The 26,418-nt window shown below is 40.2% G+C and overlaps 1 protein-coding gene across 2 annotated transcripts in view; it reads left to right on the top strand.

Annotated features, from left to right (window-relative positions):
• The window catches only part of unc5ca (unc-5 netrin receptor Ca), a 187,370-nt gene that overhangs the window by 150,809 nt on the left and 10,143 nt on the right, over positions 1 to 26,418 (top strand). Inside the window, exons 8-14 of one of the 2 annotated variants that reach the window (XM_032514911.1) lie at positions 406 to 462; positions 8,355 to 8,546; positions 13,205 to 13,422; positions 15,646 to 15,781; positions 17,160 to 17,247; positions 20,870 to 21,038; positions 24,539 to 24,772. In XM_032514911.1, the coding sequence (XP_032370802.1) occupies positions 406 to 462; positions 8,355 to 8,546; positions 13,205 to 13,422; positions 15,646 to 15,781; positions 17,160 to 17,247; positions 20,870 to 21,038; positions 24,539 to 24,772 (1,094 nt within the window). The remainder of the gene's footprint in view (positions 1 to 405; positions 463 to 8,354; positions 8,547 to 13,204; positions 13,423 to 15,645; positions 15,782 to 17,159; positions 17,248 to 20,869; positions 21,039 to 24,538; positions 24,773 to 26,418) is intronic. The other variant, XM_032514912.1, reaches the window with a different exon arrangement.

Here is a 26,418-nt window from a genome sequence, read left to right as displayed (position 1 = left end):
TCTGGCAAGAAGCTTTTAAGCGCACCATGTTGTTGTGTTTGCCTTTATCAATTATACACTAGCACTTCAATTATACATTTGTGCATCAGCAGTTCGTCTGTGTCATAGACCTTCTGTCTGACTAAGTGAACCACTCAGTATGACACAGCAAAATCTGTCTTATAGACACTAGGGTTTCTCAATGTATCCTTTTTTCCTTTTTTAATAAGCATTAATAAACTTTTTTTCTAATGCTAATGTAGGAGAACAGCAAAGTAAGAAAGACGTAAGAAAGAATCAAACTTTGACTTCTTTTTTTTGTCCATGTTTGTCCCATTTTATTTGACTTATTTGTTTGATTTTGATTGTTGTGTTCCTCTCCCTTCCTCCATCCATTCCACCATCCCCTTCTTTTCTCATCCCAAGGTTCAGTGTTTCAGATGTCCACTGAGCCCAAAGAAAAGAGTGATTTGGGAATCCCATGTAAGTTGATGTTTTATGTTTTATCATCATCCACTTTGTCTTACTCATCTTAGTGTTTCTTTCTTTGATTGCGCTTTGACCTTTGGCTCATACTTTGGGTTTTATTAATACATGTCATTTTGATACCCATGCAATAATTCCTGTGAACATCAAACAGCAATCTTCAAACAGTTGCTTCACTAGTGTTAAAACTTCACTCTGCTCTCCGACAAAGGAAGTCATGGTAGATTAATCATTCACACCACTGCTTGTACGATGGAAACATGAGCATATGTACTCTTACTAAATGATTGAAGGTGGCTGTTTCTTTACATTTAGATATATATAGCTGTATTTTTACAGTTATTTTACAATTCTCTAGGTATTAACAGCAGAAACCACAATTTTGTGTTTTCCTTCTTCAAAATACAGCTTCAAACTCTAAAAATGTTATATATATATATACTGTAGTTAAATTTAAACTGCAGAAAACAGAAAGACAAGAATGCCAGTCGCAACGAGAAGAGATCATACAAATATTACAATCACAGGTTGTGCCTTGAAGCACAGCTAACTTTCTGTGATACATTAAGTCATATTTTATTCTTATTTTTCATGCACCTTTATATTTTACTTTACTAAAACACAATCAGTCTGTAGTGCAGGATCCCTGACTTGTGTCTGGAAAGTGAATGCACCATAGCGGTGACAGATTCCCTTAATTAACTTAATTCTTTCTTTCTTCCTGTCTGATAGCCGTGAATCGATTCAGCACCAGTTCACTTGATTCACAATTTGTGTAGTTTGTTGCAGCTGCGGTCATTTTGGAGAGAAGCCAGCCAGTTTTGGATCATTGCCAAAGTAGGCACTTTGCCTTAGTTCTGAACACTACACTTTGTGTTTATAAGCCTACTGTCTCACTGACAACTTCATGGAGCACGGTTCAACCACAGACACTGATCCAAGGGAATCTTTGATTCGGTTTCACTGATTTGACCTTTTGACCGTCTTTGAAATCCAAATGAATGATTGCTTTGTTGAATTAGCCCATCAATATCATTTGTAGAAGATAAAAATAATACTTACTGATCACCTGGCAAGTGGAATACTGAATGAGCATGAGAGATGCATTTAAACGCATGAGAGATGATAATTGGATGTAAAACACATGTACATTGTACTTGCCATCCTTCTTTCTTCCTATCTTGCTAGCTTCCTCTCTTTCTTTCCATCTCTGTCACTTTTACTGTTGTTTTCTTAAAATGACAATGAGAAAGACAAATAGTAATTGAGAGATGCAAGAAGGAAGGGACCTTTGCCATTTAATATTATCCTGATTTTATTTTCTTCTCTCATTGCAGGAGCTCTCGTTTTATCTTCAAAGCAATCTATAAGTGTCTCTGATGCGTTCTAATAACTCTCGTTTAAGGTCTGCTGAAGCAGTTTCATCATCCCAGTGTGCTTTGTGAGATGACTGGTCCTAGACAGATCCAGACGGAACTAGAGATGAGCTATAGAGGCACTCATTGCTCATTTACCAGATTCTCACTCTGGTTGTAATATTCGAAAATGCAGTCAGTAACATGAGCATTGGGAGGTTGCATGAGTGTTTCTGAGACTCACTAATCACCAAGCTGGAGTTTGACTACACATATAAATGTAATGTAGAACTCAAATAATACTTGATAATTGCATATCCACAAGGGGCAGCCCAAACGTGTCAACACGTCCACCAGCAGACACCCAGTGTATTATAAACAGAACAGTGGACAGAGGACACCCCTGCTGTCCATGTCCTGTCCATATCAGGGCCTTAAGTCACATTACAAATGTAAAACTGACATTTGATCCATGTTTGGTTTGACATCCAATAGCTGTGTTGGCAAAATCTGATTCTACATCCACACATCTACATCCAAAGCATAAACCACGGATGTACTGTATCTGCAGGGGGGGTGATAGGATATTTGGTCAATACCAGGTGTGGGATTTCTATTCCCATACCATAGCTCCCTGCTCGTATTCTCTTTTTGGGAATAACAACAGGTATTTTTAGATGATGCCCATTGTCTCCTGAGAGTAGGTTCTAGATTTTAAAACAAATCAGACCTGATTGTGGTCATCCCACAGTCTTAAACTCATCTTGACCACAACATTGTCTTTGTGGGTCATTCACTTACAGTAAATGTCACATTTAAAGTCATTATGGTCACATCGTAGTCACATGTAGACTTTGTCAAATGTATGAAGTTTGAACACCTTTACCCATAAGTCAAAAAAGCGACTTAACAGCATTATTATTATCACTGCTGTATTTTGCATTCGCATCCTAAGTTGCTAGCTTACTTGTCTCTTTTTGAGGATGTAACATGACTTAGCTTAAGACAGTGAGAAGGGTTGGAGGTGGCTGAACTGTAGATCTGTGTGGAGGGAAACAGCTCCTGCCAGTATTTTGTCATTCATATTTGTGCCCAGCAGACCCTGAAACTCTCTGACCGTCCCTCTTCCTTTCCTCTCTGCCTGCTACTGTACTTAAGAGCGGATGACATGCGTGAGTGCAGTATGGGTGGTGTTTGCATGTTTGTGCAAAGCAAGATCTAAAAGGCAGTTGAATGAGTTTCAAGTGGTGATTGTCCACAGCTCTGCTTCGGAGATGGATCACAGAGAAGATAGAGACGAGCTAAGCTCAGTTATCCTTGTTTTCCTCTTCTTTAAATCCTCTCCGTGACAGACTGGACAGACTCCGAGAATGACAAAAAGCTCAACCAATCGATAGACAGCGGGGCTTCTGTTCCGATAGCCCATGTGTGTTATCAACTGCGTGTGTGAGAGAGAGAGAGAGTGTGTGTATAATTCCTGCAATTTACGGAGCCCCAAACCTTTATTAGTCACACACTTAGGCACATAACTGTATGTGACCGAATTACCAGTATTGCCTATGACAATGGCCATTATTTTTGGGGCACAGTGAGTCACAGCATCAGTTAGTCCACACACGCACACACACACACACACACACACACACACACACACACACACTCACACACACACACACACAATCGCCTAGACAGTACTCCAAACAAACGGTATGCTATGTGCACAGTGAACAAAACATTTTTTTTTGTGCTTTGAGCACACAAATAGGCACAAGACAGTAATATTGAACAGTGTGTTTACACTGTTCAATCTTGCTTTATTAAGGTAACACTGTCATGCAAAACTATGACAAATTCAATAACAAAATTCAGAAACACATTTTGTACCCTCGTTGAACACTCCACCTCAGCATCACATTCCCTAATGTAAAATACCAAGATTTCTTAAACCATCATGAATCAAAAATCTTTTTACTAAATGAAATATTTACATTAAAGATTTATTTATTTTTGTGTCTCGGCTAGTAGTACATGCACACACAAGCAGGAAAAGTCATGTAAACATACATACATGGAAGAAGTGCAGTAATTGAATGGCAAATGACATTGAATGCAGATAGCAAGTGAAAGAAGGAGACTGTCAGCGATGTATCCTGCCTGAGCTGTTAGAGACTACATACTTTAACAATTGCCTATGGGAGTAAGGATGTTTTATAAGGGGCAGTCTCTGATACTGTACATACTCATACAAACTGTCTCCATGTCAGCTTAATTCTAAGCAACCTCTCCAAGTTTCTTTTTCCTGTGTTTTCTAACACCTGTGTGTGTGTGTGTGTGTGTGTGTGTGTGTGTGTGTGTGTGTGTGTGTGTGTGTGTGTGTGTGTGTGTGTGTGTGTGTGTGTGTGTGTGTGTGTGTGTGTGTGTGTTTATGTGTGTTTATTCAATTCCTCTGTTGACAGTTGACAGTTGACTTGTGGAGAAAAGTTCATATAGATCTGTACATGTCAGTGCTCACATGAGTGCCCATGAAAATGAACATTGGTGCGTACCTTTTAGTACTTAGTCAGACATGTGCTCTTTCCTCATTCTATCGCTGCTGATTTTGTCACTTTGGCTTCGCAGAGCAGAGCCTCAGGCCATGCTTAGATACACACAGCGGTCCTAACACATTATTCATTCATCTGGGTTTGGGCAAAAGTGCACATCCACTTTCAGTCCCTTTTCCCGCCTCCATAGTGTCAGAAAAATACAGCTTGTAATTCAAGGCTGTCAGACAATAAAAGACCACCAGAATTAAAGAATTAACTGTTTTCAATTAAAGTAGCACTTTTGGTTTGTAGAGGCTCAATGAATAGACACATACAGAGCACAGAGAGGACTTGAGTGATGGAGAAAGAAAAGCTGCTATACATTAGTGCCAATCTTCTGTTCTCTCCCCCCCCCACACACCATGCCATTGAGCATTCAGAAAGAGAGAATGAATGCATTTTTAGGATTTTGCTCAAATGCAAAGTCAATCCATCAAGGAAACTGAACTGCATGTTCATGCGGAAAATAACTTTTAATGGTCGATTTGTGCACGGTCAACTGCAGATTCTGTGAATTCAGTGACTCAGAAGATATTTCTTGGTTTTTATATAGGTATATATTTTGTTATTCCGTCCATTTTCCTTGAAACCAATCGTTTTAGTATTTCCTTAGTTGCACAAGCAATGATTTACCAATACATGATTGGTTAAATAATGTGTTCAACATTGTGGCTTTTCTTTAAGTCTTTGCAGAACATTAATTGTATGTTAGGATTTTAATAAAGGATACATGACCATGTATTGATATGTTGTTGCTACTGCTTAAGCACAATTTGTCAATGAATTTGCTTAGCCAGTCTACATGAGGTGTGTGATGATTGTGGGAAAGCGATAATAAAATGTAGGACAGAAAAACATTAGGAAAAAGTGAAAATCTAAAGAAAAAAAAAACATTTGGTATTGTGCAGTTATATGTAGGTTACTCAGGCAGGTAGACTGGAGGCTCTAATGGGGTGTGTTGTTTCATTCATCTACAAATCAAACAGATGGAGAAAGAGAGACACAGGGAGTCAGGAGAGAGGTGTGAGTTATGGAGAGAGAGGAAGATCTGAGAGAAGTGGGATACAAACTGATAGACAGTGAAGTAAGGATTTTTAAGCCCACAAGTATAAAACACATTACACTTAGTACACACACACACACACACACACACACACACACACACACACACACACACACACACACACACACACACACACACACACACACACACACACACACACACACACACACACACACACACACACTTCAAAAACACATCAGGATAGTCTAGTGTACCACAACACTCTATAAGAAAATAGAAAAAGAAAAAGCTCATTTAGAAGTAACATTTTGGATGGGTGCCTGGCGCCCCACATATTCTGAAGTTCTAGACCTTCAAGTTAAAGTAGAAACAAGATAAAGATTCCCTAAATAGATGAAATGATGGTGATCATAATTAAGATCAGGGAGTTAGTTCTTAAGAGGATTATCCTATTCTATTCCCCCTTGGCAAGTGCAAGGACCTTGATAACAGGGCAACTTTGTGCAGCAGTGTCCTTGTGGCATTTTTAAAGCAAACTGTTTAAAAAAGTTGGTAACCACATATGACTAAATCTATAGGGGTTCAACTTTGGAGATTTAAAGGTGGTGCCCTAAGTCTGAGTTACACGAGATGAACAAATATTTGGCAGCGATTTCACAAACCCCCACAGTGTCATAAATATTTGTGAAAAAGTGCAAACTCTTCAACATAGGTCAGGGCTTGTAAATATGAATTATCTGAAAGTTTTATTTCCAGCACACTTTGGTTTATGTGACACACTGTGCATGGCGCTTTAACCTGTTCAACGTTAATCTAGATATCAACATTAGGCAGGTAAGACATCTGTGTTGGAGGTTAGGACATTACAGCAGTTAAGTTTAAGACTGAAACTAACTAACTAACTATTATTATTATTAATATTATGATTAATATTAGTAGTAGTAGTAGTAATTCATGTCCATGTTACTGATATTCTCTCAATTGATTGGTTGTTTTGTCTATAAAACACCAGAAAAAAAGTGAATTTGCCATCACAATTACCACAATGTTATTAGCTGATTATGCATTGCATATTTTAGACATGGGTTAAAATAGTGGTTATTTTACGAAATATCGTAAAACACTGATACAATAATAATAACAATAATAATCCCGCAAGGGAAAAATTACAATGTTTTCACTCTGTTGTTATTACACACAGGCCTGAATTGCACACACATGCACTAATGGAGAGATGTCAGAGTGTGTGTGTGTGTGTGGGGGGGGGGGATTGCCCATAGAAAGGTGCCCCAAGCAGTCCGGCGGGGGTCCGGTGCCTCGCTCAAGAGCACCTTGGCAGTGTGCAGGAGGTGAACTAGCACCTCTCCAGCCACCAGTCCACCACCATACTTCAGTCCGTATGGGGACTTGAACCGGCGACCCTCCGGTTCCCAACTCCCTACGGACTGAGCTACTGGCACCCCAATGAATGAAAACCTTTGGTATCACAGTTCTAGGTCTTAGACATAGTGCTCAAAGACATCTGGTTCATCACATTCAAAGACTTAATTACGAGAGACATGCTTTGCCCTCATGCACTCAGCTCCCCAGAGACACCAGAAGTGGTTCATAGCTCCCCCAAGTGGTAAATGAGTAACTAACACCGTAAAGAGTGACCTCTCTTCTGCAAATGTGTGCATCACGCTTAGGCATATGTGAGCGTAAATGTTTGTGTGCATCAAAGGATTCTTTCATACATAATCAAGTTCATGTTTTCTGAACTTGAAATCCTTCAGCAAATGACTCAGGCTGTTTGTAGCTGAAAGCCTGTTATCTGCCTCTCAACTTTAAGGGCAGATTAAAAGGAGAATTCCTATTTTTGTCTGTCTTCTTCTTAATAACTACAGACAAATCCCCTTCTACAGTACTAGCTACAGAGGATATGATTATACAAGGAGTGCTCTATGTGTGAGGCTACTCAAAGGTTTTACGAACGCATTTTGAATATGTAGAATTGTTTGTTTTGCTGCTTTGAAGTTCAAGTGCATTTTTGCCCTCTCCTCTCCTCTCCTCTCTTCTCCTATCCTCTCCTCTCAGTTATTGTACCCTACTTGTTTCCTCCTACCTGGGTCCTTTTTCTCTTTTTATGTGCTTTTTTATTCTCTTCATTCTACTCCCAATCCCTTCCAATTCACTCCTCATTTCTATATTCTTCTCCACTTATTGGCTTTCCCTCCTATTACTTCCCCATGCTCTTAACTTGTCATCTCTATATCCTTTCCTCATTCCTTCGCGCCTTCATTCTAAAGCTTGTCTCATATATTTTACCATGCGTGTCTCCTATCACTAAAAATGTTCTTAGTCTGCTTTCAAACATGTGTCATGAATGACAATTGCACCGCTGTTCTCACTGAAACACCATTAAAGTCTCAGCTGGATTGAAAAAGGATGTTAGGACCCTTGTAAAATAATTAACAGCCGTATTAAGTTTTAAGAGTTGCTACCATTCTTTTTTAAGGAAAGGGGTCTGTGTCTCTCTCTACCTGTGTCTAGAAAAATGATCATATTACACAAGCTGGGGGGCTATTTCAAAGTTTCATTTGAAGTGGAACCTGTAGTGATTGTCCTTTTGAGACTGATACTTGCTCAGTGGTGTTTTAAGCCCTCAACGTTGACTTCCAGGCAATGCTACCTGGAAGGCAACGCTACCTGAGGTAAAAGTGAAATTGTCGATCAAATTAAGAAATCATATTGAGTTAATTTGAAGCCTGCAACTCATTTCATCTTGTCCTATAAATATTAATTATTCTCTGCCACTGCCCTGTGACAGTTATCATTGTTGTGTCTGTTTATTACCAATTTTCTCTTAAACAGATTTTTTTTTGCTTCATGCAGAACAATATCTGTTTATAATTGTGTCTCTCTTCCTATATATGTTCCCTCTAGCTGCTCCAAGTACAGATGATGTGGCGCTATACGTGGGCATTGTCATCGCAGTGATTATGTGCCTGGTCATCTCTGTCATCGTGGCGCTTTTTGTCTACCGCAAGACACACCGTGACTTTGACTCGGACATCATCGACACCTCGGCACTGAACGGAGGCTTCCAGTCTGTTAATATCAAAACAGCCAGATCAGGTAAGAAATGACACTTCTAGAAATAGTACTAGAATATCTTGTAAAATCCCTGACACTTTGTTTGAATAACATCAGTGTGTCACCGCCCTTTCTGGTCAAAGCTTTCAATCCTGTAGCACCTTATCACCTTTTGTTTGCTTCCAAGGAACAATGGAATCTTTTAAAATGTAACCAAAATGACTACTTAATTTAGATTTTAGAATGTACTAGTATTGAGAAAAAGCCACTCAATTACAACAAATAAAATACAGTACTTGTAATGTAATTTTCTTTCACTTCTTTTTAAAATTCAGTTTTATCTTGGAGAATGGCGTGAGATATGGAGTTTTGTCATTCAGGATGTCATAGGCTTCAGTCTGAATAGTCAACAGAGTGTCAATCGGGAGAGTCAGGACTTTTCCCCGTGGGCCAGTAGCCTAGTAATTTGACACTGTGAGGGCCAGTCTGATAATAGTTATACATTGCAAGTTCTCAGCAACACCATTGGGCGGCCTGGTGTGCGGCCGCTGCCCAGCCACTGCCTACTGGTCAAACTGTGCAGCCTCTGCTCAACCAGATGGCGAGCTGCAACAGCCTCTTATTTCAATATAACACAGGCTAATCAGAAAGCACTAACGCTCACAACCATGTCTAGGATTTTCAGAAATATAAGGGGATCAAAGAGCAGCCCCTCCCCAATTGGCATGGCCCTGGTCGGCCTATGATGTAAAGGCCGTCAAACACCTCTTTTTTTCTTCGGTCCCTTTTGGAAGTCTATCGGTAACGTTAACAGACAGTGTGTGAGTCTAATGATGGAAGGCCAAAAAAGAAAAGGTAAAAGGTGGCACTGAGATGGCCAGACTCCTCCTCCCCTCAGCCCAGTCTGCTACCAAACAGAATCCCTCAACACTGATAGGGACCTAGACTCTTTCTGAAGAACACTCTGATCGGATACTTGCTGTTAAGGGGGAACTTGACAGCAAGTGTCTGTCTCTATCTTAATGCTACTTTCTTGCTTTACTATGTCAAAGTGAGGACTACAGATTTAAAAGTATTACATATTCCACTCAATGATAGATAGATAGATAGATAGATAGATAGATAGATAGATAGATAGATAGATAGATAGATAGATAGATAGATAGACATACTAACAGTAGGGCTGTAACAATACACCAAATCCAGGGTTCGGTTCGTATCACAATTTTCGAACTCTGGAGTTGGAAGGGGTGTGTCGCGATTCTGCCTTCTCACTCCGTGACATACAGTAGGTTTGTGGAGCTGAGTGTCACGATTTCGGTTTTATTTTCCATATCATTACATCCCTAACAGACAGAGATGTAGATACATAGATTGACAGGTGAATACTCTACCTATGGCCTCTACGGAAATAGCTGTACTTGCTCCGTCTTCTTTGAGGCTTCCATGTTAGTGTCATTTTGTTTCTCTCCTCGGCCTCCGGTTGTCAATCTTTGCTGCTTTGAATTAATCTCTGTCTCTACCAGACACCACTCTCCTCCATCAAGGAGTCTCCTTCTGTCAATTGTCTTCTCTGTCTCAGTGTGTCTTTCTCTCCCTTTCCATCTGCACACAATCACATTTCCTGTTTATCAGCATCCTCCTGTCTTCGTCTCTGTGTCTCTGTCTTTCCCTCACTGTGTCTCCGTCTCTCTCCCATTACAGTGACTCCTACCGCAACAGACATCCTCCTTGTTTTTCTTCCTGTTAAAGTGGAGCCATCCTTCACTCTCCTCTGTCTGTGTTGCCATTTCTTGCTCTCCTTCTTTGGGAAATGGATAAGACAACAAGAAGCATTCAGCAACACATACTTGTACACCCATGTGCATGCATTCAGTAGCTTACTGGAAATGGCAAGATTGGACGGGGAGTAGGGATGAATCAAGTATCAGTCCACGGATGCCATGAACTTCTGACTTTTCCTTCAAAAAAACTGTATTTGTCAAATAGATGACAAAACTCACTTGGCTTAAAATATCTAAAAAAGTCAATATCCCACGCAAACAAGCTCAAAAATGCATCCATGTAGGCAGTGGGTACATATGCAAACAGGCATGCCCCTACATATGAATTGTGTAAATATAGATAGCTTAAGATAGTTAATGACAAAACAATACTGGCACTCATCATACTTAAAAGAGTTTACTTGGTCAACAGGAAATGGTATTTTAGAAAGGGGTTATGTCTTCAACAACCAATTATATGTTAATCAAGTTGAGTGACATCTAACACATCTGTGCACCTCTAAGCACCTTAAACATGATGCTTATAAATAGTTTTCTATATGTGGTTATGTGGTCAGTTGAGGGTGGATGATTACAATTCAGAGCATGGTATATAGTTAAAACAGGAAAAGTGAGGTCAGAAAGGATACAACACAAACTGGTAAACACAGAGTATGTGCGTGTCCGTGTGTGTACAAGGGCGAGTCTTCACATTAATGATTGGGTGACAATTATTTATTATCATGCTTGTCACTCTGCGTCAAGGGACCATCTACAATTACTTTTAATGAAGAATGATATCACTGCAGTTCTCTATCTATCTATCTATCTATCTATCTATCTATCTATCTATCTATCTATCTATCTATCTATCTATCTATCTATCTATCTATCTATCTGTCTGTCTCTCTCTCTCTCTCTCTCTCTCTCTCTCTCTCTCTAGCTTTCCGTTAGTTAATTAAATTTCAGCAGGAATGATTTGGCAGGAATACCCGCTGGCTTTAAGGGTAAACGCCTGGTGATAGAGAGAGGAAAAGAGTGATAGGTGACAGATGCGTGTGTGTGTGTGTGTGTGTGTGTGTGTGTGTGTGTGTGTGTGTACACACGTGCTGGTGGTGGGGTGATAATCAGGGATTTTTAAATTAAAATAGATGGGCTAGTGGAGGTAGCGAGGATTTCAGGCTCTATGCCCAGAAAAACAATAGAGCCTGGTGCGAACAAATCTGGAGGAGGTAACAGGCTTTCCTGTGATCCTAAGACCAATTAAATCTTGAATATTTGTTGGATTTTTTTTCCTGATTTCCTGATGGGAGAAAGCTCTTTATGTAGAAATGCTCTTTGGTGTTTTCTGTGTTTGTGTCCCATTGTGGCAAGATAGCTGCACAAAACTAGCTACAAGAGTGACTGAACTTATGGGGTCTAATGGGGTCACTGACCATATTCACTTTATCCATTGGTAAAGTAAATCTTCAAGGAGGATTTACTGATATTTGCTGCATCATCTTTCCAATTACCTTGAAGGAAGTGACGCTTATATTCTGGCAGACGGAACAAACTGAAGTCAAGTCATTGTTAGTAAAGCGTTACTAATAATTTCACTGAGAAAAGCTTTTAGCTATTTAATACAAAATGCATGTGTTATTGAGACTTTCCTGCAAAAGAAAAATAACTCAATAAACACGGTATTTGAGTTAGCAAGGTTGGTAGTCAAATGGAATGGAACGATTGCTAAAAGTAGACGGCAGTAGTTGCATTTTTAAACTTAAATCAACACACTTTAAACAGTACTTGAATATTGCATGCACATAAATTAGCATACTGTACTGATTAGCAATCACCATGCTCCTGCAGTTGCCCCCTCGCTTACAGTCACTTTTCCATATTAAGCACAGAGGGGAGTCTCATAAAGTCATATCCACCTATCCATGCCCACAGGCGTCATCTTGTTCCCATATACTGTATGTGGCGCGTGTGTGTGTACAGTATAGTGTATGCATTATTGGTATTCAGAAAGCCTGTTTTGTAGTGCCTATGTTTTACTTTAAAGATGTGTTATTTATGACCGTATGTGTGCATATACTTACATCATGATATACTTTGTGATATATGGATGTGGATATAAAAACTGCTTTTTAGAACACAGTACACATTGTACAGCACAACAGAATGAGTGGCAATTAACTGATCAGTCCTAACAATTCTCATTGTCAATAAACACTGCCATGTTTTGTCACAAATGTGCACAGCAGGTTTTGTTAGTCAGATTTGAGTCGTGGCATTGTGAGCAAAATAGACAGTGATGTGATTATAGTGTGACAATTGTGTGATTGTGTGTGAAGTCAGTCATCAGCTTTTGGAAGAGCTTTATGGATGTCATGAGGCAATGCTGTTCCTTTTATTATACAGTTTAAAAGGTCAATTTTGAAATCGGTGAGTTTGTTTTGATAATGAACAGATTTCAATATGATTAATTAACTCATTTATTTTTATTTTTTTTAAAGTCTGAGTCTCTTCCTCAAAATCCACTCTCCATAACTCTCTCTCTCTCAAAGCATTTTTTTAGGGATGCCCCCCCCCCCCCGTCTCTTTTTCTCTCTCTATCTCTGTGTGCAGCTGCCATGACTAGTCCTTGATCCAGGTCTTGCCCCTGTGTACTGCAATGTATCATAGCAGACACTGATACCTTATCAGCAGCCTAGCCTGCTCTCGTCTTACTCCCCTTATTCCTGCTCACTGATCTACAAGTTGCCCACATCTGTCCCACGCTACAGCCATGTGTTGCAGTCTATACTGTTGAGGACATAAAGTATCTAGCATTACCATTTATTTTTCCTCTCTGACAGACACCATTTCTCTAACTATTCTTGTTGTATTTTCTCTTATTAATCTTTTCTTCCATTTCCTTCTCTTTCTCTCCCTTCCACCGTATCCCTCTAGCTGATCTGCTGACAGTTCCTCCTGATTTGACTAATGCAGCTGCCATGTATCGTGGTCCGGTGTATGCCCTCCACGATGTTTCAGATAAAATCCCGATGACCAACTCCCCTCTGCTGGACCCTCTTCCCAACTTGAAAATCAAAGTCTACAACTCTTCTGGTCTGGTCACACCGCAGGACGACCTCGGAGGAGACTTCTCATCCAAACTGTCTCCTAAGGTATTATAATGAATATATCCCTCAATTTAATATCAGTAGCTTTCATCCACTTTTATGATTTTTAATGTAAATTGTTCTGTATGAGCGCAGTAGGATTTAGGACTATGTCCTCCTGAAGTAATGTTACACTGCAGAAGCATACTGAGAAGTACTGAAACACGACAGCTATTTATTCCCAGTCACATAAATACAAAAACAAACACCATTAGTATACATGCAGCTCAGTGCCCCAGTTTCCTCCCTCTGCTTTGTCAACTACATGGCATGCATACCAGAGTCAGTTGTCACAAATACAGATGAAACGGCTCCCTTTCATCATTGCAACTGTCTTGAGGCAGTACGACAGCTGAACTCACTGTCTTTAAGCTCTACATGCCGGTGGAATCTTTTTGATGACGTTCTCTGTTATTAGGTGTGCTTTTAATTGTGGACATTTAGACCTCCTGACTGAACTTCCTTTCTTTTCTTTTTTTTTGCTTTCATTTGATCAAATTTCAAATTTCATTTGATCTGTCTTTAACACATTGAAGCAAGATCTTGTCAGCTTTGTGTGATGTAGTGGAGCAAAGTACTGAATGTTAAGTCCTTATTTTACATCTCACAGTGGACGTTTTGAAAGGGAAATGCAAAGCAGGTCATATTTTACAAGGTGGTTTCATAGGTCTGTCTATTATAAATCTGCGCTCTTCTCACAGCCTGCCATCTCAACCCAATGGCATCCCTTTCAGGCAATGCAGATCCTCTCTGTAGCATTTTACTTAATGGTTATCAAGAAAACATGAGGAAGAAAATGAAACCATCTGTGCATGAAAATGCAGTAAACGTTTAGTGGGAAAGTGAGCCTTAACAGATTCCTCTTCTAATGCTTGCCCTACTGTAATCAGCCCGGCGAAAATAAAACTACGACCTATACATCCAGAGATTGGCCTTGCACAGCGAAACTTCACTGGGCCTCCATGAACTTCTGTTTTTCATTAGAGTACATCTTCTTGCTTAATCAATAAGGGTACGCACTGTATAACTTTAATCTTGCCTGCCCACATCATAGATCTCACTGAGCCCAATATTTGTACTGTAACAAAACATTGACAACATTCTCAAAACTAAAACTTTTTATTACAATTTCAAGGATTCCATCCATCAGATTCTTCTAGCCCTTTAAGAGCTGATGCTATTGGGTTCATCCCTTCCTGCAAAGATTTTGTTTTCCCGCCCTTGCGTCCATCACAGGCCGCCAATGCGTGTCCGCCAATGCTGTGTATAATATGAGCGGACCTGTTGTTCAGCATTTTTCTTCAGCCAATGTTAGTGGAGCAGGTGGCCCGGAGCTTAGAGGGCTACGCCTATTCTCATAGAATCTGGAGTTACAATTCCTAACTATTGTTCTATTTTGTATAGCTTTCAACCTCTAAGAGCTGCCGCTGTTGGGTTAGGATAAAACTGATGTAGTCAATGCCACCTGCAACAGGGCCCACAAGCAGAACATAGACTAACTATTTTCCCAATGCGCTGAGAGGAGACTGTATCAGGTAGTCTGTTATTCTGATAAAAAGACCTGCCATAGTAATGACTTGGTCCAACTGGTCTAACTGATAAGTTATGGGACACCTGCTTTTCTCCCAGCATGCAGTGCAGAATTGGTGAGGATAGCAGGCAGTAAAGCTCTTTAGATGGCAGGCGAGCGCAGAGCTGACAGGAGGCATCAGGGGTGAGTGCCAGGACTTGCAGAGGGGGTGGAGATCCGATGGCAGGATGTAGCCGGTCCGGCAGCTGGTACAGAGGTGAACACCGCTGGAAGTAGAGGTCTTCATACTGCTTGAAGAAAAATAGGGAAACGAACAACGGGTCTGCATATTATATACAGCATTTGCGGACGTAGTGGGGGCCCATGCTGGACGCAAGGACGGGAAAAGAAAATTTTCACAACAGCACATGCACTAAGGAATGAACCCAATAGCATCAGCTCTTAGAGGCCAAAGCCTATATGAAATAGAACACAGAAGTTCAATAGCATTAATGTGCGGAAAGTGTGATTTCTAAGGTAAAAGCCTCTGCTGCTTGATAACTGTATTGTGGAGCCAAGTTTCCATTTAATACCTTCAGACTTCCAGTTCATCCTGTCTCTGCTGAACAGCTTTATACCCAATACTGTCTGGTACAGCATGGGCTATGTTATGCCCTGTCATTCTTGCTATTATCACTCTGTTGTCTTTTGATTTCTAGGTAACTCAGTCTCTGTTGGATAACAGCGACACCATGAACCTTCGCAACCAGAGCTTGGCTCGAACACGAGACCCTTCATGTACCGCTCACGGATCCTTTAACAACCAGGGAGGACACCTCATCGTACCCAACTCTGGTAAACTGTCTACACACACAGTCGTACTAATCATAATATCTGGTTACTGTCTAATGATCATGCAGTGACCAGCAGGGATTTTCTTTTTACTGTGGGTACAGACTCTACGCCATGGGAATTTGAGATTGTAGTCAAGGCCGATGGAAAGGTGCAAGAGGGCACACATTTTATTTTTGATGATAACATGAAGAAATAACAAGACATGACATTACATTAACTGGTACAAATGGTAACAATGTCATCAAAATGCTGTACTGATTAAAAAGGAATGAGATCAAATATACACTACCGGTCAAAAGTTCACTTAGTGGCTTAGAAATTTCCATTGCACTCCATTATAGCCAGCTGAGATCAGTTGCATTGCTTTTTAACTAGGGCAGCAGTTTTCAGATTAAATTATGTGCTTACATAATTGAAAAAGGGGTCTCCAATGTTTTTCTAGTTAGTGCTTCAAAATGATAGCAAATTAGTAAACAGAATGTGCCTTTGGAACATTGGATGAATGGGTGCTTTTTGGGGCGGCTGTGGCTCAGTGGTAGAGCGGTTGCCTCCCAATCGGAAGGTTGGTGGTTCGATCCCTGGCCCACGTCGAAGTGTCCTTGGGCAAGACACTGAACCCTGAGTTGCCCCCGGTGCTGCGCATCGGAGTATGAATGTGTTTGAGTGTTTATCTGATGACACCTATGGCACCTTGTACGGCAGCCTCGGCACAACAGGCACAACATTCACACACTGTATGAAAGTGTGTGAATGGTGAATGGATCCTGTATGATGTAAAAAGCGCTTTGAGTAGTTGTTAAGACTAGAAAAGTGCTATATAAATACAGTACATTTACATAATAGGCAGTGTAGATATTCCATTACATATTAGCCAGCCACTCAGATCAGCAGGTATTCTGTCTATATTGTAGTGGAATGGAAATTTGTAAGTGAACCCAAACTTTTGACCAATAGTGTATTTCCTTTACCAAAATCCCACCACATAAAGTCCAGTACGTGTACAATAATACTGCACAGTCAACATAATACGAAAATCAGCCTTGGGAGGTTCTCCAGCTACCTAGTTTTAAAAAAGAAAACTTTGAGTAGACTTATTTTAGGATTTAAAAGCAATGGGCAGAAAGAAATAATGAATAATGCATCCTGCTGATAGGAAGCAGCTTTCAGAGGCTGTAAAACATTGCAGCACAATTCACTTGATGATATATTAAGAGAAAGTTTTACAATGGTTGCCTTTTAAAAATGATTATTCAATAATTAATCCTAATGATAAAGTGATGATGGGTTGCGCATTCAATAATTCAGTGCATGATTAAATTAATAAATCCAGTGATGAAACTCATTATTTCTGACTCCATCCATCCTACTTCCCCTGCAGGTGTGAGTTTGTTGGTTCCAGCGGGTGCTGTTCCTCAGGGCAGGGTGTACGAGATGTATGTGACAGTGCACAGGAAGGACAGCTTGAGGTAGGTTTTGTCTCTTTCCCTTGCTTTTCGTCTCCGTGTTTCTCTGTGTTGTTCCCTGTTGTCCCCATTTTTCTTCAGCCCTGCATGTCCCTCTATGTTCTTTGTGTTTCTTTCCTTTTCTTTGTCCACACTTTTATGCCTCTTTCCTGGGCGCCAACTTGTCAGACCTCAGTTTGTATGGGTGCGTGGAGAGACTTTCACAGTGTGAAGTGGGCTTATGGATACACAGCAGTGGATGGAACCATTTTTATTTTTTAACTTTTTAGTGGACCTGTACTATGGTGATTCATTCAGTAGAGGTCGGTTAATACCACAGATTTCCTATATTAGTGCCAGAATTAAAGTTAAGAAGATTAAAAGGGTTTTATTTACACATTTATTATTCCCTAGTTAACATTATAATCTGGATAGTATTCCACATAATTGACATAGTTAATTAATGTTTTCTTAGTTTTTAGAATCAGTGCTTTTACCCAAATGTAGAGCTCACGCTCACTTTTAAAATGTGTGAAACTAATGTTTACTGCAGTGCAGTTTCTCACTTCATGCCATGTTATAGATCCAAAAAACAAACACCAAGCTTTTGTCGTCATATGCAAAGAGATTGCTGTTTCCACAGTAACTAACAGATTAGTGGTTATTTTGGGGATTACTGTAATCCTGTTACTTGTATTATAATCCTTTACTCACAAACCCTGTGCATGAGTGAGGTAATCTCTCTGTGGGACATGAGAGACGAGGTAGAACATGTCTATATTTTAACTGTTGTGTAAAAATTGCATTGATGCAAGTTGGGGAAAATATCAGCACCTTGTTTAAAAGTGACCTGGCTCTATAAAAGGCCTACAGTATAGCAAAACTCTAAAAACCTGGCTTCACACATGTGACTACATGTGCATGCATTGAAAAGGTATATTAAAAAAATACATATATATTTTCAGACTGTTAACATTTAATGGAGAAAAAGATTATTTCATTACACTGAGTCAATATGTATCCTTATCTTTTTCTCTTTCACACAAAATCAGCTAAACTGTTTATATCAATAGCAAGTGGTAAGAGCAACATGCTTTTTTTTTTTTTTTTTAATTTGGTTGTCAGCTATCCATGTCTGAGAGTCTCTCCCCCCATACAATGGAGGTGAATGAATTTTGTTTGTAGCTTTTTAAAGAAAAGAAGAAAAAAAAATCAAAAGAATCACCTCTTTTTTAAAAAGTTGTGTCCCATTTACACTGGATGATAGTTCCAATCATAACAATTTTCTGAAGTGCAATGTAACAAGGACACTGTTTCTGAAAGGACATTGCTTTTCATTGTTTTAAATATAGTTATTTGATGCTGTCAGCACTACAAACTAAATTGCATTCACCTTCACAGTATTAGGGGTGATGCAGCAAAATGTTCACAAACCGCAATTTAAAAAAACTGGGTAAGTAAAACCAGTAGTATTATCTGCTTGGCTTAATACCGCAAGGGGTAAGTGGGGAAATATGTTCTTCAATAATTTAGGTGAACCAACTCTTTAAGGCCTTGACAAGACCTGAGTTTAAGGACACTTGTTAAAGTTTGGTTCACGTATTCTATCCCATGCCTCCATTTTAGCTTCTCACCGATTAATAGCAGCCAATAAGAATTAGGCCCCCTGCAGTGTGCTACAGTATTTCTAAGAGTCAAACCTGTTCTCTGTCCTCTGTTTTCCTCTCAGTCAATAGCTGGCTAGCATTAATCACATAGCTACATTGACTTGCCTCAGCAACACTTGGCAAGCCAGAATCATGTGGTTTAGGTCATTAAGATCGAACACTCAGGTGTCTGTTTTCCCGCACAACCCACTATTTTCTATTTGTCTGTCTATTTGACAAAAGATACATAACTTTACAAATCAATAATAATCTGTAATTAATTAATGGTGACCCCCCCAAACCCCTGCAATAGGTAAGTCAACGTTTGCTGTTACAGTTTGAGTCGTGCTGTTTTTATCTGTGAGCTTCTTCTACTGCTGTGAACCCATCATGAGTCAATAATGAGCTCCAACCGCTGAATCGATAATACTGCTAAGGATTAGTTCCCCCCTGACACAAGCTTGGCTGAAAAAAATATCAATGTTAAAATAAAGATCCATCTCCTGTCCGTATGGGCTTCTTTCCCAGTCAATAAATATCTCCAGCAACATGAGGGAATAAAATGACTGGATAATGGATTGGACAGGAGAACAGAGATTTTTCACATATACAGTATGTTCATATTTAACTGTTTAAATGGACATATTATGCTTTTCTCTCATAACTACAATGTTATATTGTCTGTTTAGAAGCTTTTATCTGCGTGTTTTTGAACATAGAAAGTCCTGCTTTATATACTTTGTTGCGGTTTCAACTAGTGAAAAGCGCAGATTCCAGGAAACACTCTGGCCAATCAGAGCAGACTGGGCTGTGTTGGGAGCTTAAAAAGACAGGCGCTCCTACAGAGCATCTCAAACACAGGTTGAATACCAAATACAGGTGCAGCAGCCATGGACAGTATAAGAAGAAGAAGGTGTTTTTTTTAATTATTAAAGCATGTAAACATGTTCTAGTTCAAACACAAGTATTATCCTGAAAATGCTATATAATAGTTTCCCTTTAAAGGAACACACTGACTTTTTGGCACTTAAGCTTATTCACTTTATCCCCGGGAGTTAGATAAGTTCATACATACCCTTCTCATCTCTGTGCGTGTCGTAACTCTGTCTGACGCACACAGCGCTAGCCTAGCTTACCACAGATGCTGGAGGTAACCGGCTTCAACTCGCCTACTGCTCCCAATAAGTGACAAAATAACTCCAATATGTTCCTATTTACACGTTGTGATTTGAATAGTCACAGGGTGTACAAATAATAAAGGTCACATGAGACACAGCCATATTCTAACCACATACTACCTAGGAACTATATTCTCAGAAGGCGAAGCAATGCGTGCGTCAGACAGAGTCAGACAGATTTACTACACACACGGAGATGAGAAGGGAATGAATGGACTTCTCTAACTCTGGGGCCTACAGTGAAGAAGCTAAAGTCCCAATACGTCGGCATGTTCCTTTAAGAATGTGGGTTTATCTTTCAATTTATTAATGGAAGTATACATATCATAATAGATAATATGGGAGTTCTGTATTGTGTTGCTGTGCAGAAAAGAGTTTTCTGTTGCTGTGCTGTACTGTAACATACATCCGTTAGCAAGTGTTTGAATCTACTGGCAAAAGCACCTGTACTCATTTATTTGCAGCCTGTGAGCTGTGTACTACTGACTCCAGCTGAGGTCCAACTGAAGACCTGCTGACTACACAAATCATCCTGTCATTGAACGTTTGTGCCACTCTGCTCTGATCTGATCTATTCTCCGAGATTCTCACCTACTCAAAGCTAGTCTGTCTTACTCTAACCTAACAGTCCACCATCCGTCTTTGTTATGCCATCTGGGCTTTTTCATTTATAAACATCATAAAAAATAAAACAAACCAGGAGTAAAATCTATACAGCTTTCTGCAGTTGATGTTCACACTTAACTGGTAGCCAACAGTGCGGCCCTTCTGTCACTCTTTTCTAAAGAATCATCTCATCTGGGTGTCATCTGTCCTTTCCAGACCCCCGGTTGAGGACATCCAGACAGTGTTGAGTCCAGTGGTGAGCTGTGGACCTTCAGGAGCCCTGCTGACCAGACCAGTGATCCTCACCATCCACCACTGTGCTGACAACGTTCAGGAAGACTGGCTCATGCAGCTGAAGAACCAGCTGGCCATGGGAGAGTGGGAGGTGAGTGTTCAACACTGTGTCTTTTGTGTTTGTTGTTTAGCGAACTTTTGAATTCCACAGTTTTAGCTCCAGAGTGAACAGCGGTCACTTTGTTGCCAACAAATTGTGCATCTAGATTTATCTCTTTTAATTACTAACATGTACACATACAGCAGCTCAATATTCCAAACATAAAGAAGTCTGTATTCACAATGCATATATGCATCCATATAATGCATGTATAATGGATTTACACAAAATAAACACATACCTGCACAGAGTCACAGACAAATCATGTATACATCGTCACACAGTACACAGTATGACTCACACAGCATATATACACACATTATCGTCTTCTTCCAGAAGAATAGCCTGCATTACACATACACACACAGTGAATGAGGGAGAGAAAAAGAAAGGAAAGAAGAGAAAATTCAGTAAACACAAAGTGCCTACAGGCTAGTAGACAAGCAGGGGGTTGAAGACTCCTATCAGAAGCAATTTGTTATGCTCCTGCCATACTCCTCTTCTCTCATCTTTCTTCTTATGTTTCTATTCCTCCTTTTTTTCCTACCCTTCTCTCTCCCTCCTCCTGTGTCTCTCAGCATGAAGTCTCTACCTCAGCAATCTGGTTCTGTGTGTGCGTGTGTATCCTTGTGTGTGGGTGTGGGTGATAAGGCTGTCTTGCAGCATCACTGTGTCTACAAGGCCCCCGTATGCTGTCTTCTGTTGCTTATCACAGCTCAACACAATGTCTCTACACAATTAGCCATGCATAAGATTGTGTGTGTGTGTGTGTGTGTGTGTGTGTTTGTGTGTGTGTGTGTGTGTGTGTGAGAGAGAGACCCACGGGAGGTGTGTGTATATGTGTGTGTGTGTGTGGGGGGGGGGGGGGGGGGTGCAGAGTGTGTAAAGACGAGAAGAGTGGAATTTCATCAGGAAGTCGATTTCTTTTTCTCTTATAGCTGTAGAACATCCATTTCCCATCAGAAAGTTTTCTCCAAAACAGGCAGAGGAAGATAATTGAATTCCCCTTACGTCAGGGGGGAGCAGCCACGGTTGTGATTACCAGTAATAACAGATTCATACCATATTGCTTTCCTACTTCTTTGTATTGATTCAGCTTGCTCATCTGTAGGAACACAACTCCCCACGCACTGTGGTTCAAAATCCCACACGTGCGTGTGGAACAGATACATGCTGCAGCACATATGCCTCCACAGATATGCACACACAATTGTTCACAGTCACACACATGTGCACAACTAGTTGAAGACCCTAAAGAGCCATATGGATTTACCACAACGCCGGCCGTAAGTGCTGTAGAAATGATATGAGCAGCAGCCAGCAGATAATCACAGTGGGATTGGACACACTTCACAGCTCCAAACAAGTGTTATCGTTCTTTTAATGGACACCTTGATTTACTTTTAGAAGTCATAATCTACAACCAGACATGCATCTACATTTCAATTCAGTGACTCAACTCCAGTGACTGGTTTTCTAAGATAAATTACCAGAGCCGGTTTTATTAAAAATGTCCACAAGCCAAAAATGATTTAAAGTCAGCTTTTGCAGCTGGGCTTTCTTCTGCTTAACAATGATTTCTAAAGGGAGCACAGCTCAACACACAAGTACTGGCAGTGCATTGAAAACTACCTTTACAGCAATAGAAGAATGCATCATTTAAGCCCCTTTCCCACTGGACAATAATCCACTAACAACTGGCTTTTGTCTTTAATGGGAAAGGTTATATTCGGCATTCATTCCCAAGACAAATGACCCTGCAGTAGTCACAGGTATTTATTGGCTCCAGCTACGATCGTCAGTGATGGAAACATGACACCCGGGTGGGCCGGCTCATTTTCACCCTTTTCGCAGGTGCTTTGACATGCATAGTCTATGTTGGTAACTTCTGTCATCTCAGCCACAAATTTCATCCGTCTCTGCCCAAGAACCTCTTGGACATCTTTTCAAAAGTCGGCATCGAGTATGTAAAAGAGACTGAATAGGAGTGCCCCCCTTGGTGCCATGTTAAAAAAAAGGCCACAATAGTGCCCTCTTGCATGCCTCTATGGTAGATTAAACATAATAAAGTTCCCTCCAGGGTGCCTTTAAATGGAGAAAACATGATAAATTGCCCATTAGGGTCCCCTTTCAGTAGAGAATATATAGGCTGTCCTACATGCTAGAAAACCTCCAGCATGCTGGTGACCCACGGCATGCAGCTGCTGCCTATTCTCTTTTTTTTTGCCCCTGCACTTAAGATAGCCTAAGTCCACCACTGGCCTGTTTATTCAGGGTTTGTTCAACACAATCTCACACTAGTTCGTGAAATGGTGACGTTATTTTGATTTAGTGATTCGTGTACAGGTCATGATTTTCACATTTATTACGTGCACAAGTCACGATTTCCAAACATGACCATTTCACGAACTGCCATGACACTGGGCTACTCTGGGGGAGGCAACAATGGAGAAATGAAATGCCACACGTGGGACAGTGACAACAACTCGCGCCGGGACACGATCTACAGTCTCTGTGGCACGCAACAACAGGGAAATGAAACACCACCTGACAAAACAACGGACTGGTTGTGGTTAGGAAAAAATGCCGGGGAAAGAAACCGTCACACGAAGAACACGCCGACAACAACGGGACGGGTGGGGTTAGGAAAAAATACTGGACCAGAACTGCAACACGCAGGATGTGATCCACGTGATCTCAAGTCCTGTGTTGTTTGACCCAAACACCCTCCCTGTGTGGATTTTTGGCTTTTCAATACTACTCGCTACCGTAACCGTTCTGTTATCACGAAATACGCATCCCATTGAAATACATTACTTTAAAATTTGTAATCAACACACAAAAATAACAACATTAAGGTGACCTGTACACAAATCAATCGATTAAATAACATGACCATTTCACAAACTGCCATGAGACTGGGCTGGTTTGTTGGCATTAGTGTAAACGGCTCCAAATGCAGGTCTAGTTGACACAATGACCAGGCCTCACTAAAACCAGTCTGCACGGACTAATAAAGGCTGTTCCCAAAGAAGGGGGGGGGGGAGATGACATTACCTGTAGTGTGGCTCAATTTCCAATAGAATTTAGAATATTCTACATTTACATCAAGTCACATCATGCTCATCACTATGTTGATTATAGTAGGCTGTTTAACAAATGCTGTTGTCACAAAGTTAGGGAATTGTGTGAAACAGGTCGAGGAAATGTTTGACAGTAGCAAATCATCGCTGCAAAAGCAATTAGATTAAAAGGCAGGCAGGCTACATAGTAATATATATACTTACAATACAGTGGTAATTGAACACAGTCCTGTTTTTAAGGGTAGCCTGTGTTGAATACAGCCCAAAATCTCCCTTTAGTTGAGAAGAGTAACGGCTCACATGGTCAATTTACAATATTACATTCTTAGCCACAAATCATAGATCCAGCATAACACTCCGAAAGTCTAAAAATATGTGTGACTTTGTGTGTGTGTATGATTTCTACAGGATGTGGTTGTAGTTGGAGAGGAAAACTTTACCACCCCCTGCTACGTGCAGATGGACTCGGAGGCATGTCACATCCTAACAGAGACACTGGGGACTTACTGCCTGGTGGGCCAGTCAATCTGCAAGGCAGCCGCCAAGAGGCTTAAACTGGCTGTTTTTGGACCCGTCTCCTGCACAACTTTGGACTATCACATCAGGGTTTATTGTCTGGATGACACACAGGATGCACTCAAGGTAAAGTATGGAAACTAAATGAATCACACCAAATAATAATTTTGTTCAGTGGCTTTTTCACTTCAGACTTAACTCAAGTTAATATGTGCACAGACACATAAGGATATATAATATGCAGTATGTATCTACAGTGAGCACAATAGCTAAGGTTTTCCAATGTCTCGAATAAAAACAATGGAAGGAAAGACTTGTATGATATTTTAGGCCAAGTGCTTTGTTGTGTTCTTTATTCCTGTGAGGGATTTTGTTCTCTCCTAGACCACCCATGCTTAAACTGGAACCTTGTAATTTGCATTTGAAATACGATACGTATATTACAGCTTGAATTGAAGTGATTATCTAGAGTCAAATACAGAAGTTTTCTCACCTCTAGTCTTCTGGAAGTGAGCTGAGAAGTGGTAAACAAAACAGGGTCAGGCAATGTCAGAGTAACAACGCTTTAGAATTTAAACAAATTCAAAGCACTGGGGGGACCATCTGATACAGGAGATTAACATTGGTAATTTATGCATGCAATGATAAGTCAAGTGTCAGTGTGGCACACAGCCATGCACATGCATACAGAAACACAAACATCACAATGCACCCTCATTTTTACCATTTCAAGCGTGCAAGAAAACAAAGTTCAGAGGTGGACTTTTTAATGAAGGAGACTTTGTGTAGTATAATTGATCAGTTTGCTTTTTAAAAGTGGATGTCTCTGCTGTTACTCTACAGTAGAGCTCCCGCGTAGGAAGATGATGGGAAGGAGGAATTGATTATTTTAAAAAAGATTGTAGGCGGCATCAGAAGTCATACTGTTAACGTATTCTTCCATCAGTAACTATTGTGTTTTTGTGTGTTCATTTGTGCATTTAGATATATGTGTGCAGTTCATGAGCCTGTAAATATGTTGATGTTATCAGTATGTGTGTGTTTACCATCCACAGATACTTTCTAAGTACTTTCTTGGAGTGGGGGCTTACCTGATTTACAGAAGTCAATTTGAAAAGGATGAGCAAAAATCCCCACAGGACTGTTTGCAATGTATTATTAAAACAGCTGCAGCACAGCCAAGTATTATGTGCTGCTTCCTTTATTCCACAAAATAGACAAAGGCATCAAATTAAATCTGATTTTCACCTGTTCTAATCTAAGATACTAAATTAAAGCAAAAAGCCACATTAACTGCATTCCATCAGCTCTTTGTTGGCTATCACAGACATTTTTTTTTTCTGGTAAATAGCAGAACAATTCAATTCAATTCAGTTTTATTTATATAGCGCCAAATCACAACAATTATCTCATTGCGCTTTTCATAAAAGAGCAGGTCTAGACTGTACTCTGTGACGAGAACAGTGTTTCACAATTACATTTGCCATTATAAAGAGCTCCAGCTTGCATGAAGCAGGCTACAGCAGACTGCTTAGCAGTAGTATACAGGATATTAACAAAATTCCAGTATAAAATTACAAAAGTAGGAAAATGTACCTGCTAAATAGCAGATTAGTGTTTCACAGTCACAATCGCCAATATATAGAACTCCAATTTGCTCAAATGAAAACAGAAATTATTCAGTTTACTGTTGCCACGGTTGTATCATAAAATTACAGTAGGTTATCAAGCTAGGCTAACCAGACTAGCAAGCTAGCACAACGTGGTGAGCT

The sequence above is a fragment of the Etheostoma spectabile genome, chromosome 5, assembly GCF_008692095.1.
Source record: "Etheostoma spectabile isolate EspeVRDwgs_2016 chromosome 5, UIUC_Espe_1.0, whole genome shotgun sequence".
Taxonomy (NCBI): Eukaryota; Metazoa; Chordata; class Actinopteri; order Perciformes; family Percidae; genus Etheostoma; species Etheostoma spectabile.
This window is presented reverse-complemented; position numbering and strand designations above follow the sequence as displayed.